The sequence below is a fragment of the Cryptomeria japonica genome, chromosome 4 (genome assembly GCF_030272615.1).
Source record: "Cryptomeria japonica chromosome 4, Sugi_1.0, whole genome shotgun sequence".
NCBI lineage: Eukaryota > Viridiplantae > Streptophyta > Pinopsida > Cupressales > Cupressaceae > Cryptomeria > Cryptomeria japonica.
Window position 1 is genome coordinate 144,000,946 of NC_081408.1, and position 19,970 is coordinate 144,020,915.

A 19,970-nucleotide genomic window follows, 5' to 3' on the forward strand; every position below is an offset into this window, starting at 1 on the left:
AGTTCCACTTAAGCTCATATACTTCTATTTCACACTTCTTCGCAATTATTCTCTACTACCGAAAGATCAAAGCATTATTTGCACATCACACACATTCATAGATATTGCAGATACATCTGCAACATGATATTACATTAATTTATAAATATCATCAACCTATATTTCAAGGTCGGCTCAACCCAAAACACAAATTACAAAATATAACCACACACACTACAATATTACATGTTGACCAAAAAATATAATTACGAATACAAGGTTGATAACCACCAACTCAGATTTCTTCTTTGATTTTCTATTTTATCTGATTTCCAATTAAATGTTCATATCATTCCATTGATTCTTCCTGCCCCCTCTCCTAATGAATTGTCCTCCTATTTATATATTCATGTGGAGAGTGGGGGGGCGGTCACACCTCTTCACCAATCTCTTTGCAAATAGGCAGACTCCTTCATAATCAACACCTCGAACATGAAACACCTCCAAGAATGACACACACTACAATCATCATGCCGGACAAGAATAAGAAGAATACCATAGGATAAGGAAAATAAACAATAACATGCACAATAATCAAAGCAGACCATCGACACAAATAGAACACGATCTAGAAACATCCACAAGCATCATGAATTACCACATCAATGACCGCAACATCACCACTTACTAGAATCTCCGTCATCATTATACCAAACTTCAAGAACACTAATTGAACTGACTATCAAATTGAAAGATACACTCGCGGACCTCCAAATCATAAACCATCTGAATTGAGGACACACCAGAACATCCCAAACACACAACCAAATCAGTAAACCAAGATATTGCAACTCGAAGCAATGCGAAGCAAAATCCAGAACACTGATCAATACCAAACACCTGAAAAATCAACCATAATACCGGATCTCATAACTCAATCAAATCTCCATGCGAACCACTAAAAATTCAGCTAAATCAACTAGAGATACTTATCTCAGAACCTCTAATCCATAATAACTCATCTACAATACACTAGTCAAACTAACTTACTTAATCTAACTACAACACTGGAACATAGAGGAATATGTTGACAACAATGACAACACATCACTCAAACACATATTTTCATATTATCCAAAAAATCTCCAACAATTATAATATATATTTTTTTAATTATAAACACAAGACTACATTTGAAACATTACCAACAAACATTTAAATATAAAAAACTCAAGGAACTGTTTTATGTTTCTAAATGAATAATAAATGTTCTACTTAGATTGAATTTGGAGAGGCCTAAACAATTACATAACTACTAAAGCATAGAAACCAGAGATCTTATGAGGAGTGACAACCCCAAATTAGAGAATCAACTAACAAAAAGGAAGAGAACCCATCTAAGACCCAAATACAAACACCAAAAAACCAAACTAAGATAAGACTAGCCATTCAAAACAAGAATAAAATAGACACACACCCCACCAAAGACATGAACCAATGGTATGCCTAGTGGGGGTCTTTTCAATTTTATAGTCTTGAATCATTGCATTCACTTTCTCAAAGAGGGAGAGCCTCTTATTTGAACCTTTTTCCTAAAGAAATAGTAGGGATTCTAGTGTAGCTTTTACCCTTGATGCTATCAGTTCCATCAAAGTGGCAAGAGATAAATCCATGTGTCATTTCTATTTAGCATGTCTCTTGTCGATTTCCTTTAGAATGACCTATAAAGTTACAGAGTTATTTTATTTTTGAAGGCTATCATCTCCTTGATCTTCCTTTTGAGGGTTTCCTAGTTATCCTGAAGCTCCTTGATTACCTTCATCATCTCCCTCCTAAAATCCTTCTAGTCCATCCTCTTGCTAAGCCCTTTCAATTCGTCTTTCATTCCTTCCCACTTCTCAAGTTTATCCAATGCCAAATCATTTGGTGCCACCCAAAACTCTTTAATCATTTACATCCATTGTCCAAATAGAAGCTCTTTTGTTTGCCTTAGTGAGGGTCTCAAGCCTATTAATTTTCTTCTTCACCACATTGAGTTGGCCAAGATGCTAGAGAATTATGGCTTCCTATCTGTTGTAGGCATCACAAAGCTCATTGACCTTATCAACAAAGGCTAAAAAATATCATTTCTTTGGGAAGTTAATAGGGGAGGGGGGAGGGAGCAAAATGAGCAGTAGAATGGGTGGCAAAATTTCCAGCAGGGTTGTTTGGATTCCACTTGGACCCAATACACCAAGATGAAGCATAGTCCTCAAAAACATTCTCCTCTGCCTCCGACTCTTCAACAATATATTCAATAATGGGAGGGGATGTTAATATTTATTTTAAAAACTAAAAATACACAAGTAGATGAAAAAAATATAAAACTATTTTATTTACTACATGGACATATGAATTTTGATTTTTTATCTAAGAATTACTTTACTCTATGAATTTTTTAACAATAGAAACTTCTATTATCTTCTCAATAAAAACCCCTTAAAAGTTTTACCATGCCTCCATCACAGTAATATTAATAAATAATTATTATGATAAAATATTTTTTATTATAATCATAAAGTGCATTGAAACATTATCAACATAAAATCATTTATTTAGAACTATTTTATTGCAATATGGACAAATATATTATTATTTTTATTTAAAAGATTGTCTTTTTAAACTATTATTCTTATAATATACGTTTATTAAGAATATCAATATGCGATATGCTCTGCTCTGCTAGGTGGCGAAAATGCGAAACTCTTATACAGTGAACTTGTCAAGGTTTTCGGTAGGGGGATGCAGACAGGTATTTGCCACATGCCCGAGGAGTATCTCTGTCTTCAGTCCGCCATGTAAGAAAAACCCTACAAGAGATTTTACTATTTCAAACGAAAGGTGGGTTTCGGTTAACAGAGAGGGCAATTTTGGGAAAAATGATGTAATTAGGGCAAAAAATGCCAAAGCCTTGTCACTACCCTCCGACGGAAATTGGCAAGTATTTCGCTCAAAAAAAACCAAGAAGAAGATGGGCAAACAAAGAGATAAATCTGTAAATTTCGATTGGCCCAAACACACAGCCACAAATCAACCTCCGGCTTCTGGGGCTAATCTGGTGCTGCTCGGGAAAATAAGAGTTTTTGAGCTAAAACCTAAAATAAGGCAGAGGTGAATTTGTAATATTCTGGCTTATCTGATGGAACCCCAATTCAATTTATATAGCAAGTGTGGGGTTTTTGCAAAATGGATTGGTTTTGGAGAAGACACAAAAAGGATTATCGATTGGTGGTTGGCCCTATATCTGGGACAGGTAAGTATCACTATCCTGGAAAATAATTTTCTTGCAATTTTGTGTGATAATCAAAATACAAGGAATGATATTCTTCATGGTAAGGTTAAACTGTATAAAGGTTATGTTTTTTTTAGATGTGAATGGATGCCAAATTTTGACCCACACTCACTGAATTTAAATAAATTCCCAAGATGGATTAACCTGGGCAATTTACCAGTCGAATATTTGGATTTTAAAATCATAGAATACATAGGGGAACATTTTGGGTCTTTTTTGGGCTGTGAAGGATTAGAAAGAGAGGTTGTAAACAAGAACATCAAAATTTTAGTAGAATCTGACATTAAATGCCCGGACTTAGAACCCATTATGTTAGTATCAAACAGGGGGGAGTGGAGCATTCATCCCACCTTCTATGATGGGGTCATAAATGAAACTGAAATAAGGCTGAAATCATGCACAGCACTGGTTGAATGTATCGATCAAAAGGAAAACCCTCCTTCAGATCAGTATGAAAAAATCACATCAAATTCATTCCCTGTACATGCTAACTGCCCTCCAGTGGCTAACACAGATGAAAATAAAAACAATAATTCCAGTAATCTTAGTGATCTTGATAAAATAATAGATGAGGCAAATTCTATAAAAGAAGAAGCCTTAGAGGAGATGTCAAAAAGAATCTCCGATTCGGTTGATTCATTGAAACTCCCATTTGAAACAAAGTCTGTCGAAAACATGGGACAAGATAATGAGGCTGATCAAGAAGAAATGTCTTCAAGAATGGCTGCAGTTCTTGAGGTATTCAATAATAAAGTAGATGAAAATCTCTCTCTGGAAGAGGAAGCTGAGAAGAGGTTTCTAATTCAGGAGCTCTTGGCTTATATGGATGAGGCAGAAAATAATGAGAATAGGGTAGGAGATATCATTCCTCTCCCTGCCAATGACTATACAGTAGCTCAGTCCCAGCTGGGAGAGGATGATGGAGAGGGAGTTATAGTGCCCCAGCAAATATTAGGGATAAAAAACATATATGACAGTAAAAAATTTCCTGACTGCGCTAGAGAAGCTAAAAGTAGAGGCAGAAAATCTTTGAGCGAATTAAGATTGCAGGATGGAAATGCAAGAGACCAAGGCAAATTAACAGCCTTCTTTGATGCTGGGAAGGGGAAGGGCCTTCCCACGGTCCAATGAAAATCTCTTCATGGAATGTTAGGGGTATGAATGCCCCTAACAAACAGCGTCTAATTAGACGCAACATTATAAAATGGAAACATGACATCGTTCTCATACAAGAAACTAAATTAGCCCAGGTAGAAGCTGAGGCTTTCAAAAGGAAATTAGGTCTTCTTAGCTGTGAATTTGTGGAAGCCAGAGGAGCTTCTGGTGGTTTAGGAATCATTTGGAATCCGCGTAGTATATTATTTTGTCCAATAGCAGGAAACAGAAATTGGCTATTGGGAAAGGTAATAAGAAAACATAGTAATCTCACATTTACCCTAATAAACATTTATGGCCCAATCCCGAATGCAGGAAAGCGTAGAGTTTGGTCGGAAATCTCGTTTATGATGGGGCTAGATACTTCTTCCCCTATTATTCTAGGCAGGGACTTCAATGCTATCCTAAATTTATCAGAAAAAAGGGTGGTATTCGTAGGGAACCGCAGTCCTTAAAAGACTTTAGGGAGTGGGTTGCTCATAACAATCTGATAGATATAGAAACTAGTAATGGTGTGTATACCTGGTACAACAGAAGATTAGGCTTTACACAAATCGCGGAGAGATTAGATAGATTCCTTTTTAGAGGGAACTTGAGTGATCTAGCAGTTAACCTCTCAGCTTCGTTACTCCCATCTTTAGGATCTGACCATTATCCTGTCATCCTCAACATTGAGGGAGAGGCTACACCGAAGTGCTGCCCCTTTAAGTTTGAAAAAATGTGGATGCAAAATCCGGATTTCTATGACCTCATCGCCAAGTGGTGGGCTGAGGTTAATTTTCAGGGATCAAAGATGTTTTGCCTCATAAATAAACTAAAACATCTCAAAAGAAAGTTACTAAAGTGGAATTGTGAAGTTTTCGGCAACATTTTTAAAACCAAAATTTCACTAGAAAAAGAAATTGCTGACCTAAATGAAAAAGTGTTCAGACTAGGAATGGATCAGGATAGCTTCCTCAAAGAAAAGGAGCTTCTCGGGAAATATGAGGATACGTTAACAAAAGAAGAAATATTTTGGAAACAGAAGTCAAGAGAGAATTGGCTACAAAATGGGGATAGGAATACTAAGTTCTTTCACAACAGTACAAAAAACAGGAGGAACACCAATAGTATTCACAAGATCATGAGTAATAATGGTATACTTCTGGAAGATCAAATGGACATAATTATAGAAGCTTTGAACCATTTTAAAACCATGTTCAGTTCAGAATCTTCCCTTAAAGATGCCAATTCAACTTTGCTTAGGAATATTCCTAAGATCATAACTGAAAACCAAAACAAAGCGCTTAGCAACAAATTTACAGAATCAAAAGTTAAATTAGCATTGGGGCAACTAAACCCTGATAAAGCACCCGGCCCCAATGGTTTTCCTGCGTGCTTTTTCCAAAAATGCTGGCACATTATTGGTAAGGAGGTAGTGGAAGCATTGGAAACTGTTAGAAACTCTGGAAGTATTTTAAGGGAGATCAACAATACTTTCATCACTTTGATCCCAAAGAAGGAGGAATCAAAAAAGTTTGAAGACTTCCGACCTATTTCCTTATGCAACACAATTTACAAACTTTTTACTAAAATTTTAGCAAATAGGTTGAAAGGCATCCTCCCTTGCATAATTTCAGAGGAACAAACCGGATTCGTACTAGATCGATCTATCTTTGATGGCATTATTATTACCCAAGAAGTTATGCACTCGTTACAACAGAATCGATCAGCTGCTATGATGATCAAATTAGACATTAAGAAGGCTTATGATAAAGTCGATTGGAGATTTCTGTGTAAATGTTTAGAAGCCTTTGGTTTTTCTAAACAATGGATTAATTTAATATTCGAATGCATCTCATCCCCCAGGATATTGTTACTTATAAATGGTTCCCCAGTGGGCTTCTTCCAGATATCTAGAGGGATTTGACAAGGAGATCCTTTATCCCCTTTCTTATTTATCATAATGGAAGAGGGCCTTGGGAGAATCATCTCTTGTGCTCGTATGAATCAGATTATTAAAGGTATTAAAATTACTGAGGGTATGGAAGCCATCACCCACCAGCAGTTTGCTGATGACACAATGCTGATGGGATGTGCAAATAGGACTGAAGCCATGGCTTTCAAAAGGATTCTTGACATTTATGCATTAGCCTCTGGACAGGAAGTGAACAAGAATAAATCGGAAATCTTCTTCTTCAACACTTCGCAAAACATAGAGACGAATATATGTAATATCTTAGGGTTTGATAAAGGGAAACTTCCTTGCAAATATTTATGGATTCCGATGGATAAGGGCAACAATATTAATTCATTATGGAAAGGAATCCTTGAGAAGATGGATCTCAGGTTGAATTCTTGGAAGAACAAATGACTCTCTTCGGCTGGGAGGATTACATTACTAAAAGCTGTTATGGTGGCTATTCCGATATATCAAATGTCCTGCCAGCAATTACCTAAAGGAGCTCGATTAGAAATGGTTAAAAAGATGAGGAAGTTCTTTTGGAATATGAATTTAGACAAAAAGAAATTTGCTTTAATCTCTTGGGATAAAATTAGCCAACCTATCAGTATAGGGGGAGTTGGCATCAAAGATTTGGGGGTTCAAAACATGGCTCTGGGGGCGAAGTTAGTCTGGAAAATGTACTCGAAACCTAATCTTAAATGGGTAAGGATCCTCAAAGCTAAATATCTCACTAACTCCAACCCTAATAGTATATTGAGGACGGAAAGACTTCCCATGGGTTCCAGAGTCTGGAATTTTATGCTAGAATGTAGAGAGGTGATCCGGGATTATCTAACATGGGATATTGCGGAAGGATCTGAGGCACTGTTCTGGGAAGACTCTTGGGGGGGCTATCCAGCCTTAGACAAATTAGGAATAAGCGAAGAAGGCATAGAACATTGCAAATCAATCAGGGGCAGGTTAGTTAAGGATTATATCAAGCTTATCTCCAATGACCCCGCACTGGGTTGGGAGTGGAAATCCCTTGATGAGATGAACTTGACAAATGCAGACAAGGAGATCCTCTGGAATAATTTTAGGCTTAGGCATTTATCATTACATAGTGGGAAAGACAGGATTATATGGGCGGGTAGTTCTTCAGGCATTTATAAAGCTAAAGAAGGATACACACTTTTAAAACTCAGGCAAGCTGTAACCAATCCTAATATCCCGATTAATCTATGCTGGAATAACGTTGGTCTACCCAAAGCTGGTATCTTCTCATGGGCAGCTTCCCAAAAAAGGATTCTTACCTCAGATTGGTTCTCAAAATTAGGATTCTTGGGACCATCGAGATGCCCTCTATGCGAATCAGAGGAAGAAAATGCGGATCACCTGCTTCTCAATTGTAGTTTCAGTCAGCAATGTTGGGAATGGCTTTGCTCAAGCCTTGGTTGGCTGACTCCGAGACCTAAGGACATTTCAGAATGGCTGATTAGTTGGCAACCTCCTCACACAAAGGATATATATCACTTAGTGTGGTCAATAGCCCCGACAATCCTCATATGGGAAATTTGGAAGGAGAGAAATAGGCGGATCTTTAAAGAATCAAAATTGAGGGTAGAATCCCTTCTAAATAAGATCGAGGTAACAATTGTGGAAAAAGTTAATAATAGACTAAGACATACACAGGAAAAGTCTATTAATCTAACTAGATGGGATGAGGTACTTCGATCTAAATGGATGGGTTTGATAATTCCCCCGTTTATTGGGAGTGGAGGTAAACAGGCTGAGATTGAAAGGAAGCTAACAAAATGGGCTCCCCCCTGAAAGGGCTAGGCTAAGCTAAACTTTGATGGTGCTTCCCGAGGGAACCCTGGTGTAGCTGGTATAGGGTGTGCTATTCACCAAGATAATGGAGTCCTAATAGCTAGCATTAATAAGCCCATAGGTGTGGCTTCAAATAACATGGCTGAGTTTACAGCGTTGAGGGAGGGTTTGATTATAGCTAAATCACTCAAGATTAAATATCTGGAAATTGAAGGTGATTCGACATTAACTATAAATGCAGTCAGGACTAGGGAAGTGTCTAACTGGAAATTGAAAGCGGAATTAAAAAGAATTCTGGATTTGATCAAATACTTTGAGGAAACCTCGGTTAAACATATTTATAGGGAAGGTAATACGATAGCAGACAAGTTAGCCAATTTAGGGGCAGATGGAAATTCGTATGTCTTTAGGATGGGTATTCCCTCGGATTAACTTTAGGTGATGGCCGTGTCACCCCTTCATATCACTCCTCTCCAAGTCTTCTCCACGTCCCTCATTTATAAATTCTAGGAGGTGTGGTCACCGTTTCCTTATATCAGCATTTTGGTATACTAAGATTCAGAAATATATATATATATATACATATATATATATATACTCATATATATATATATGTATATATGTACAGATAATATCATATGTATTTATCTTCGGATTGTTTCATGGTATATGATATAATCATATATATATAAATATATACATATATACATATTCATATATATAGATATATGTATATATACACATATATATATTTAATCATATATATATGTGTGTGTGTGTGTGTGTGTGTGTGTGTGTGTGTGTGTGTGTGTGCGTGTGTGGGTGTAAAGAGAAACATACACAATTAAACACACGCATATATACATATATATATATATATATATACAGAAACCATATATATATGAGTATGTATATATATATATATATAAATATATATTTATATTTATCCATATCTGAAACTTCATATATGCTTATATATATCTCTCCTTACCTGTCACTAGATTCCCATCTCTGTGTGTGGGTGAATGGGGTGTTTCAAGCGTGTAGAGAGGAGTTTGGCAGAAGTCTGGTATTGCTACCCTGGCATATGCAGATCTCTCCTCCATAGCAAACAGTCTGAGTTGAGATTGTTCTGGGCAGCGAGGGTATAGACTTCAATAAGGAATATATTATAATGACAATAAGGGACTGTCAGGTAACGTGTCTTCGTGCTAAGGTTACTGGTTTTTCGAAATTTGGTATTCAAGATTCTTTGTATCGGTTAGTTTTGGTAATAATTTCAAATACAGGATATATGCCTTCTGTTAAATATGAGACAGATAACTCTAGTTCCTATTCCGTTGGTTGAATGACAGCAGTGGATTTTATAGAATAACATAGCATTTGACTTATCTTTGATTTTTGAGATACCCTTTCTTTACCGTATGGGGTTCATCCGGGTTCTAACAAACTACTGTGGAATGGGTGGCATGTTTTTTTGTTACGGTTTTGAGGCGGGAAGTATAGGAAAGTCCAAGCTGAGTCATGGTTACAGACATTTAGAAGGTTCTATTTATGATAAGACTCTGGACAATCCCTCTGTTCTTTTATTGTTCCACTCCTTTCTCCAAGCATATATATTACTGTGTGCATCTGTATATTCTCATGATCCTGTCAGATTCAATGTTAGATTATCTCGCATATTGGCATATAAATATACATACATATGCATATGAAAATATTTATGTTTTGGAGAATCAGATGTCTGCAGAGTTAAAAGTAATTAAGGAACTGATTGAAATTGATCCTTTCCATTAGTGTAGGCAGAATTGTAGCCTAGATAATCTCTTAAATTGAAACCCAAAAGGTTAAGATGGTTTCAAGCTAAGGGTTATCCAGGCTATAATCCTCTTACATACAATAGAAAAGATGATATTATTCATTGAATGATTGTTGCAAATTATTATGTTTACTATGCTTCTAACAGTCTGGCAAAGTAAGTTGCAATAAGGTTTTGCAGATTCGAGACACAGGTCAAAGTTAATGCTCAATGTATTAGCGGCTCAGTCAATTATGTGAAGATGGATCCATCTGGAAAAGTGTTGCAAGATTTTATGTACAGAAAGAAATTAAAATGTCTAAATATGGCAGCCTCCATCCTCAGATGAGGAATTGTAAAATTTACAATTGTTTATAATATCTGATCCCATATGGGATCTGGGCTAGACTGGAGGTTTTCTTATCTCCATTCTTTCCTACCGGTGCCCACACTGAATGGAGATGTAACTTTTTTATAAAAGAAATAAAATTTGGCTTTGGCCTTTTATCGATCAAAAAAAAAAACTATTATTCTTATAATTTATGTAACTTTTCAATTTAAAATTTATTATTTATGTTTTTAATAATTATTTTATTTTGTAAGATGCTCCTCCTTATTATTAAATTATGCTTTTTGAAATAAGTAAAAATTATCAAATTTATAAAAAATAAAAATCTTTAACATCAATTTGAATAACTATTTTAATTTTTTATTCCAAATAAAATAAAATATTATATTATAGATCCCTCTAAAATCAATGGAGGAATTGGGACATTTCAATAGCACATTTTTAAAATAAATTTTTGTAGACATGGTAATATTTCCTTGACAAGATTTATATTTAATTTAATAAAAAACTTTGAACAAGAGAAATTGGATGTGAAAGTTACTTGATTTGTTTCTAACAATTATCTTTTTTAAATGTCATCTAGAACAAAATTAGTACTATTTTTTATGAGTCATTGGTCTACTGTGAAGTTGAATGGTTCCATCATAAGGGATGAGGTCAAAATCATACCGAAACAAATTTGCATTTGATAAAATGGATACCCTCAATCCTTGACTTAAAAAAAATTATTTACAAATTTAATGTGCAATTGAACCTGAAAAACCTTTGCCGGAAACTTGGTCCGATTTGCTCCTGAGTTGGATGGAAATGAATCCTACAGGAACAGAATAAGAAAGGGGGCCACAAGCGATTAGGAAATCAAACAATTTAGATGATGCGAAGAAAAAACAACCAATATATCATTAATACTTTTAAAGGTGATTTTTGTTGCCAAGACAGTAGACAAAGTTCCAACGACAGAGTCTCCTCTTTTAACAAAAAGCTTGACAGTGTCAACTAATTCGATAGAAATTGTTACACTTGTTCAAATATTTACGTTAACTACCATTGTTGACGGAGTCAATTGATGGAAGAAAACTTTAAAGCGTGTACTAGTCTTAGAAAAAATTTGAAGCACAGTAAACTCATAGTTAATCCAGAATTTCCATGTCTGGTTATGCTTGATTACACATGTAATACGTTATTAATGTAGATTAAAATCTAGACGCAAGCAAGTGGAAATAGAATGAGTCTAGCCTTAAATGCTATCATCAAATATTGGAATTGTTCAGAATACCAAAGCTTGGTCACATTTCATAGCCCGTGTTGACACGATCAAACGAATCCGCAGATAATGGTGTTAAATACCACATCCTTCTATACTTCACACCCAAAAGCGATTTTCTGAACTTTCTCTCCTCTCATCTAGCAGAATTCGGACTGCTGTTTAGCTACTCTGAACTAAAATGGAGGCAAGTCTGCTGGTTATTCTTTTGTTCGTATTATTTTTTTCGACGTCAGCTAATGGGCATGGATTGAAGGTGGGTTATTATCACCAAACATGCCCCGAGGCCGAGGAGATCATCAGTGAAACTGTTGCCAAAGCTGTTAAAGAGAATGCTGGAGTAACAGCTTCTCTCATTAGGATGCATTTCCATGATTGCTTTGTAAGAGTAAGTATTCTGCAATACTCTCATCTTAGAATTTCATCCCCTATTTCATGATATATATTTTACAATATATATTTACAGCAGTGATGGATGATAAATTGCAGGGTTGTGATGGATCAATTCTCCTTGATTCCTCAGATAACACAGCGGAGAAGGACTCGCCTGTCAACAACCCAAGTCTGAGGGGCTATGACACAATTGATGAAGCCAAGGCCAAACTGGAAGCCAAATGTGCTGGTGTTATTTCTTGTGCAGACGTAGTCGCATTCGCTGCAAGAGATAGTGCTTACCAAGTATGTATTATTATATTTAATAATAAAGTTAAGACTATGTAGCAGGCATAAGATAGTGCTTAACATATATGAATGCAAATTCAGGCTGGTGGATTATTTTGGGCGGTTGAAGGCGGACGAAGAGATGGAAGGATATCTCGCGAATCAGAGGTCACAGATAATATCCCTTCTCCCTCATTTGATGTAAGCAGATTGACACAATTTTTTGCTTCAAAGCAATTATCGCAGGAGGACATGGTCACTCTCTCAGGTAGGCCCTCATATTTCCTGATAACGGTTAATGAATTGATTAAGTCGCCTGTAGATTATATCTTATGTAAATAATATGACTGATTTTGCAGGGGCCCATTCAATTGGGGTTTCTCACTGTTCTTCATTCACTGGAGATCGTCTGTACAACTTCAGCGGCAGAGGCGGTCAAGACCCTTCCATGGACTCTAACTATGCTCTTCAACTCAAGGCCAAATGCCCTACTTCGGCTTCAACCGATATCGTTGTTCCACTGGATCCTGTCACTCCCACTAAATTGGACGCGAAATACTTCGTCGATTTGCAAGACAAGCGTGGATTGCTCGAGTCCGATCAGACTTTGATGTCAAATGATGTCACCTACAGACAGGTGAATATAAACGCCAAGTATCCGACAATTTGGAGGATAAACTTTGGAAGGGCGATGGTAAAGATGGGTGCAATTGACGTTTTGACAGGATCGCAGGGAGAGATCAGGAAACAGTGCCGTGTCCCCAACTAGCCAATTCTTCCACCGCCCATAAATTAGTTGAAGTGTCATTGCTCTATTTCTTTGTACCATTCTTTAATTGCAATTCTTTCATACGAAGGAGCAAATGACAATTATTTAGTCAGATGTTTCCTTGCAATTTGTTTCTCTGTTTCAATTATTCCACAAATAAAATGATAATTTTGCCTATACGATTGAATATATAATGTTTTGTGTGTGGAGATACTAGCACTGCTTCTATAAATCTTAAAAAGCATACTTTGACATTGAGTTCAGTTCTCAGTCACACCGCATATAGCCCCTGAAACGATATCAGAGGCTGGACCATCCATGTCATCAAAACATGTTAGAGGACTAACCTTCGAAATCCCAATAAGGTACTAATACGGTCATTATAATTGTAATTGTAGAAAATAAAACGATAGATTGAATATAATTTAAAATTAAGATACATTAAGAAGTTGAGTGTGATTCATTGTAATTGAAAATAAACCTATGGAATCAAATTGCTATCTAATCATGCAATCAAAATGAAATTAAAAATTATACTTAGAATAAATAATTTTTATGTCATGTGTATAGAATTGAATCAAATCACAATATTAGACTAAATAATTTTCATGTCATGTGTATAGAAACTTATTGAATCAAATCACAACATTCAAATTAAAGGGAATTCAATGATGCAAAATGAATACACTACTTCTTCACACATTTAAATTATATAAATAACCTACTATCTATTTATAGGGTTATCTCTAATGCATGATATTTAGACCCATGGAAGTTCTAAGTTAGAATCGAGGTTACATTCATTAAAAGAGCTATAGATTCTCATACTTCAAATTTGCATAGAGCAAGTGATGGAGATTTTAACTTATTTTGAGTGGTTTATATCAAAAAGAAGAATCTTTCAAGCATTATATAAAGTGACCACTTATCATCAATTGTAAATATGATCTTAGTTTATTATCCGTGTCAACCTTAAAAATATTATAAGTTCAAGAGCCTTATAGCAGTTTTATTTCTTATAATAGTTAGGTTGGAAGCCCTTAAAGGCCATAAAAAATAAATGAAAGAAAATTTTGTGATCATCAATTGATGGTATTATTGTTTTGAGTAATTAAAAATATGGTTATAAGGGGCTCCACCTAACAGAAAATAATATAATTCTAATAGAATGGGATATTATAAGATATAGAACTCACATAGTCTTACAAATAACAAAAATAAACAAATATAACACAAATAATAAGAAAAAAGGAAACATAATTACCACATTCCATTTTATTGAGCTCCTTGAAACTTATAATAGCCTCCACCTTGTCCAAAATTAACTTCATCTTCTCTAAAGTGGAAGTACTACCCATTTCAATTTACATTTGTGGTTTGACCCATAAAATCTTTCCAATGTCTTTTTCATGAGGTGTGGAAGGATAGATCTACTTCTTCATATTTAATATTTTTAAGTAGAAACCTACCATATTGTTAGAAAAACCTCTCATAACGTGTTTGTTGAAAGATATAATGGAAGATAGAGAAGTAATAATGTTGTCTTTATTGCCATTAAATATTGGTCATGTTGGAGCATATCTTCCCAATTATGTCTTTTAGCATCGCTTGTGACGCATTGAGGTCAAATACCATTTTGTATAGTTGAAGGTAGGAAACATGCCTCTGAAAATGGTTATCTTCTTACAATTAATTTGAAATGAGCTATAAGGATAGTTTTTTCCTAGTCTAAATGTGGTATAGATGGGATTCTTTTATTCTCCAATCTACTCCTAGGAGTAGTATGGATATTGGTAAGACCAAAATATGATCCAAATTATTAACCCATATCAAGGAATGGACATTAGGCATCACATTATGGATGACTAAGGTAAGGTTGTGAAGATCTTAAAATAGTAAGTTATCTTATTGAATATAAATAATTAATCATTAAAAATTAGAGGGTTGTCAAAGTTTTAGGGGAAGAAAGGGAATCACTTCAAATGGTAATGTCAATTCCTTTACCATCTTAGTAGGGGAGGGAGCTAGAGTCTCCACACTACTCAAGCTATTGGGCACAATCATAGTGGAGGTAGGTCAATTACATAAATTGAAAGAATAGAGGAAAAAATTATACCCTAGTGAATGTGTCCCTTGGTTAGAATAACTTCTACTACTAATTGTTGAAGGGAGTTGAGAAGTGAATAGGGTGAAATCAATCAAGTCATTAGTTATTTGAAAGAGAGAAATAGATGGATAAAATATTACCATACATACCTTCATAGGTGAAGTATTTAATGAGTTAAATGTTCACTTCATCGTAAGGTTTAGGGAGGTGAACCCATCTATATCCATTTTGAAACCTTGTCACCTTCTCTTCTCCATTAAAAAAATTATTCATAATAGCCTTATCTAAGTTAGAATTTCTCTCCCATTTGAATTTAATAACCTCCATCCTCAAGTTAAAAGTAAAACCTAAATTTTTCATTCTAATCACAAGTTTAGAGGTTTCAAAACTCTTTTTGCGACTTCATTGTTAATATTGAAAAAAATTTCTTCAATTAGAATTAAAAAACATGAAAAGTGTATATAAATAAATACTTCAAATATTATAGAAATATAATAAATGAATAATTATAATAATAATACATGATAATAATTTTCTACATACAGTATGTCTAAATTCATGATAGACGTACTAAATAAAAAAATAACGTTTAAAAAGATATATTTTTCACATGCTTTGGTTGGCTAGGAGGTGTTGAAAAATATTACATCTTTTGTTTAGCTTAGTTTAGTTTATAGTTTAGAATAGTTAACAAATAAATAAAATAAGATTCAATAAATAACTAAATGTCAGTTTGAGGGGAGTTATTCTCATGAATAAGTTTGTTTAGTTTTGTTAGTTTTGTACATGAATTAATGACTTTTATAAGGCAATGTGCAACAATGTAATATTCATGCAAAACAAATCAAATTTATTATTATTTTTTCATTCAATAATGATGTATTTTACAATTTTAGTTTTAATTTCTCTACGATTTTTAGAATGATATTAGAGAGATTATCATTTATGTGTCTATGATTGGGGAACCATGAGTGTGAAGAAGAAAGAAGGCATAATCAAGTTTATTTCAATTTGCAGATAATGGGTCCTATTTTATTTTTTCATCACCATTTTACTAAGTTTGGGCATTTTTTATCATCTAAACTTGTTGATTGTTGGCATTAATTTTTGTAAACTATGTTTAGTGTGTCTTTTCTCACATTTTGAGGCATTGTATGGAGGGCATTCATGAAACTAACAGGGAATTTGGAATCTCAACTAGCCAATATTAATAGATACTAGAAAAAATTGTTTGAACAAAGGCACTAAAAGGTGAATCAATTGTCTCATTTCAAGTCTTTTTCTAGGAGAGAAGAGTTTCAAGCTTCTAATTCTTTGTTGGGTGCTACACAAGGTATTCATTTTTTATTATTGTTTTTCTTCCTATTGTACAAGAAGAGCACATTCATTTGGAAAATGAGATAGCATGGTATAGAAATATCTAAATGGATGTTTTTTTATCTATGATCTAAAATTGCATTGCTATTTTTTATAAGGGCATTGGTAGGGCGATATATTGATTGCCTTGAAGATTATGTCATGAGTTAGGAAATAATGAAGCATAGGAGAATAAGCAATTAAATATTCACCACCATCAAGTGCATAACCAATAACAAAAGCACAAAATATGTAATTTAACATGCTCTGTCTCATTTTCATAATGAATCTTGTTTTAGTTATACCTTCTCAATTTTAGTTAATGTTAAAGGTGGATAGTGATTTGGAGGTATAAGATTAATATGAGTTTGCATTTAATAGACCTAATTATTGTCATTGGAGTAATAAGGGTTTTCATAGGAAGTTAGTTGTTTTATTTTGTGCATTCTTGGGTCTATGGATGTTGGTAATATATTTAGTTAGAATGTAGTCTAGAAATTAAAAAAAGATGTAAAAAGATGTAAAGGTTCATAAGGTTGATTCAAATATTGTTTAGTCCTCATTTTGGTTACCTTTTGGGTAACCCTATTGTTTTTTGTTTGTAATAGGGTTTGGGCCCTACCAAAAACCCACTTTTCTTAATATTTTTTTTTTTTTTTTTTTTTAAAAAATTTAGTAAGATGCTTCTCCTTACTATTAAATTATGCTTTTTAAAATAAGTAAAACTTACTACTTAGTCTTTTAATTCCATTGTGTAGGCATTTGTTTGCATCAACGTTTCAAATTACACTCCATGATCCATCATCAAGATTAGAGAGTTGTGGGAGAAAAAAATGGATCAAAGAGTGTGATCCAACATGTTGATGCAAATAAAAGCTTACAGTAACATCCAAAAATTAAGTAGTAATCTTAATAGACTACGAAAATCTAATCTCTATCATAAATAAAAATTATCAAATTTCTATAAAAATTAAGATTATTCTTAAACTCAATTATCTTATTTATATAAAAAAATTAATTTTTTTCATTCAAAATAAAATAAAAAATTACACTATAGATCCTTCTAAAATTAACGTAGGAATCAGAACATTTTATAATACATTTTAAAGATATATTTCTATACACACGGTCGGTAATATTTTCTTATTAAGAAATATGTTTAATTTTAAAAAAACTTGAAACAAGGGAAGGCTGATACTAATTATACTTGACTACTTTTTAAATGTTGTACGGAACACAATTATTATTTTGATTAATAAAAAACGGAATAGAAACAAAATTAATGTTATTTGTACTGATTTTTAAACTCAATTTCATACCCCTTTGCTGCTACACACCAGTAATCTGGTAAACCCTCATGTGCACGACAAATTTGTCCCAGCCGCGGCTGAGTTACATGGAAATGAATCCTACGAAACGACTAGCAAGTCGAACAACATTATATTATGATGTGGGACCTTATACTCAGCAATATTTGATTTCATCTGGCTTTTATCAGAAGACTCCATGATCGAACCTTCCATTTTAACAAAGACTTGTTACATATTGTCAGTGTCATCTAGTTAGATTGAATTTTTTAGACTTATTCAAATATTTAGGTTAACAACCATTATTGACGGAGTCGATTTATGGAAGGAAACTTAAACTGTGTACTAGTTTCCTCGAAAAATTCTCTAGGAGCACAGTAAACTCATAGTTAATCTAGCATTCCATTGTCCCGTAATACGTTATTTGCAGATGGGATTAAATCGAAATAAAATGAGTCGAGATTGTAGATAAGTCTATGGTGCCCAGTCTAAGCTGCAGTACGTTGCTTCAACTACTGTGATGTCTCAGGCGTTAAATGCTATCATCATATATTGGAAATGTTCAAAATGCGTGAACAGACATAGCAAAGCTTCGTCACATTATCTAGTCCGTGTTGACTCGATCAAACGAATCCGAGGAATATGGTGTTAAATACCACATCCTTCTCTCCTCCTATACTGCATACCCACAAGCGATTTTGTTAACTTTCTCCTCTCATCTAACAGAACTCGGACTGCTGTTTAGCTACTCTGAACTGAAATGGAAGCGACTCTGCTTGTTATTCCTTTGTCCGTATTGTTTTTATCTACAACGGCTAATGGGCATGGATTGAAGGTGGGTTACTATCGCCAAACATGCCCTGAGGCCGAGGAGATAGTCAGTGAAACTGTTGCCAAAGCTGTTAAAGCGAGTCCTGGTGTAGCAGCGTCTCTCATAAGGATGCATTTCCATGATTGCTTTGTAAGAGTAAGCATTCTGAAATATTTTCATCTCGAATTCCATCCATTATTTCATGATAACTATGTTAGAATGCATATTAAAAACAGTAATGGATGATAAATTGCAGGGTTGTGATGGATCAATTCTCCTTGATTCCTCGGACAACAAAGCGGAAAAGGACTCCACTGTAAACAACCCAAGCCTGACGGGCTACGACATAATTGATGAAGCCAAGTCCAAACTGGAAGCCAAATGTGCCGGCATCGTTTCTTGTGCAGACGTAGTTGCATTCGCTGCAAGCGATAGTGCCTACCAAGTATGTATTACTAAATTTAATAATAAAGTAGGGATTAAGTAGCTTAACATATATTACAATGAATCCAAATTCAGGCTGGTGGATTATTTTGGGCTGTTCAAGGCGGACGAAGAGACGGAAGGATATCTCTCGCATCAGAGGTCACAGATAATATTCCTTTTCCCTCATTTGACGTAAACAGATTGACACAAAGTTTTGCTTCTAAGCAATTATCACAGGAGGAGATGGTCACTCTCTCAGGTACACCTGCATACTCCCTAATAACGCTCAATGAATTGATTAAATCGGCTATAGATTGTATCTTATATAGATTATCTGACTTCTTTTGTAGGGGCACATTCAATAGGGGTTTCTCACTGTAGTTCGTTCACCGGAGATCGTCTTTACAACTTCAGCGGCACGGGCGGTCAAGACCCCTCCATGGACCCTCACTATGCTCTTCAGCTCAAGGCCAAATGCCCCCATTCGGCTTCAAGTAGCATCGTTGTTCCATTGGATCCTCTCACACCCACTAAATTGGACGTGAAATACTACGTCGATTTGGAATACAAGTTTGGATTGCTCAAGTCCGATCAGACTTTGATGTCAAATGATGCCACCTCCGGACAGGTGAAGATAAATGCCAAGTACCCAACAATTTGGAGGAAGAATTTTGGAAGGGCAATGGTAAAAATGGGAGCAATTGACGTGTTGACAGGATCGCAGGGAGAGATAAGGAAACAGTGCCGTGTCCCCAACTAGCCAATTCTTCCACTGCCCTTAAAATAGTTCTGTATTGTTTTGTGCCTTTCTTTAATTGCAATTCTTTCATGCAAAAGAAAAAATAACAGATATTTGGTAAGATGTTTCCTTGCAATTTTTTCCTCTGCTCAATGATTCCACAAA

General features: G+C 34.8%; 1 protein-coding gene across 1 annotated transcript; it reads left to right on the forward strand.

Moving 5' to 3' along the window:
* Nucleotides 1–3,985: 3,985 nt before the first annotated feature.
* Nucleotides 3,986–19,826, forward strand: LOC131074096 (uncharacterized). The gene is made up of 9 exons (XM_059218942.1): nucleotides 3,986–4,322; nucleotides 11,867–12,018; nucleotides 12,120–12,308; nucleotides 12,393–12,558; nucleotides 12,650–13,045; nucleotides 18,597–18,796; nucleotides 18,897–19,085; nucleotides 19,160–19,325; nucleotides 19,417–19,826. The coding sequence occupies exons 1-9, from the start codon at nucleotides 3,986–3,988 to the stop codon at nucleotides 19,824–19,826; spliced, it is 2,205 nt and encodes a 734-aa protein (XP_059074925.1).
* Nucleotides 19,827–19,970: the final 144 nt, after the last annotated feature.

Bases quoted from the DNA above. Each gene is read 5' to 3' on its own strand.
- LOC131074096 (XM_059218942.1), top strand. From the start codon at position 3,986: ATGGGACAAGATAATGAGGCTGATCAAGAAGAAATGTCTTCAAGAATG. The intron at 12,019-12,119 runs GTAAGTATTCTG...GATAAATTGCAG, and splicing joins TCCATGATTGCTTTGTAAGA to GGTTGTGATGGATCAATTCT. The intron at 12,309-12,392 runs GTATGTATTATT...ATGCAAATTCAG, and splicing joins CAAGAGATAGTGCTTACCAA to GCTGGTGGATTATTTTGGGC.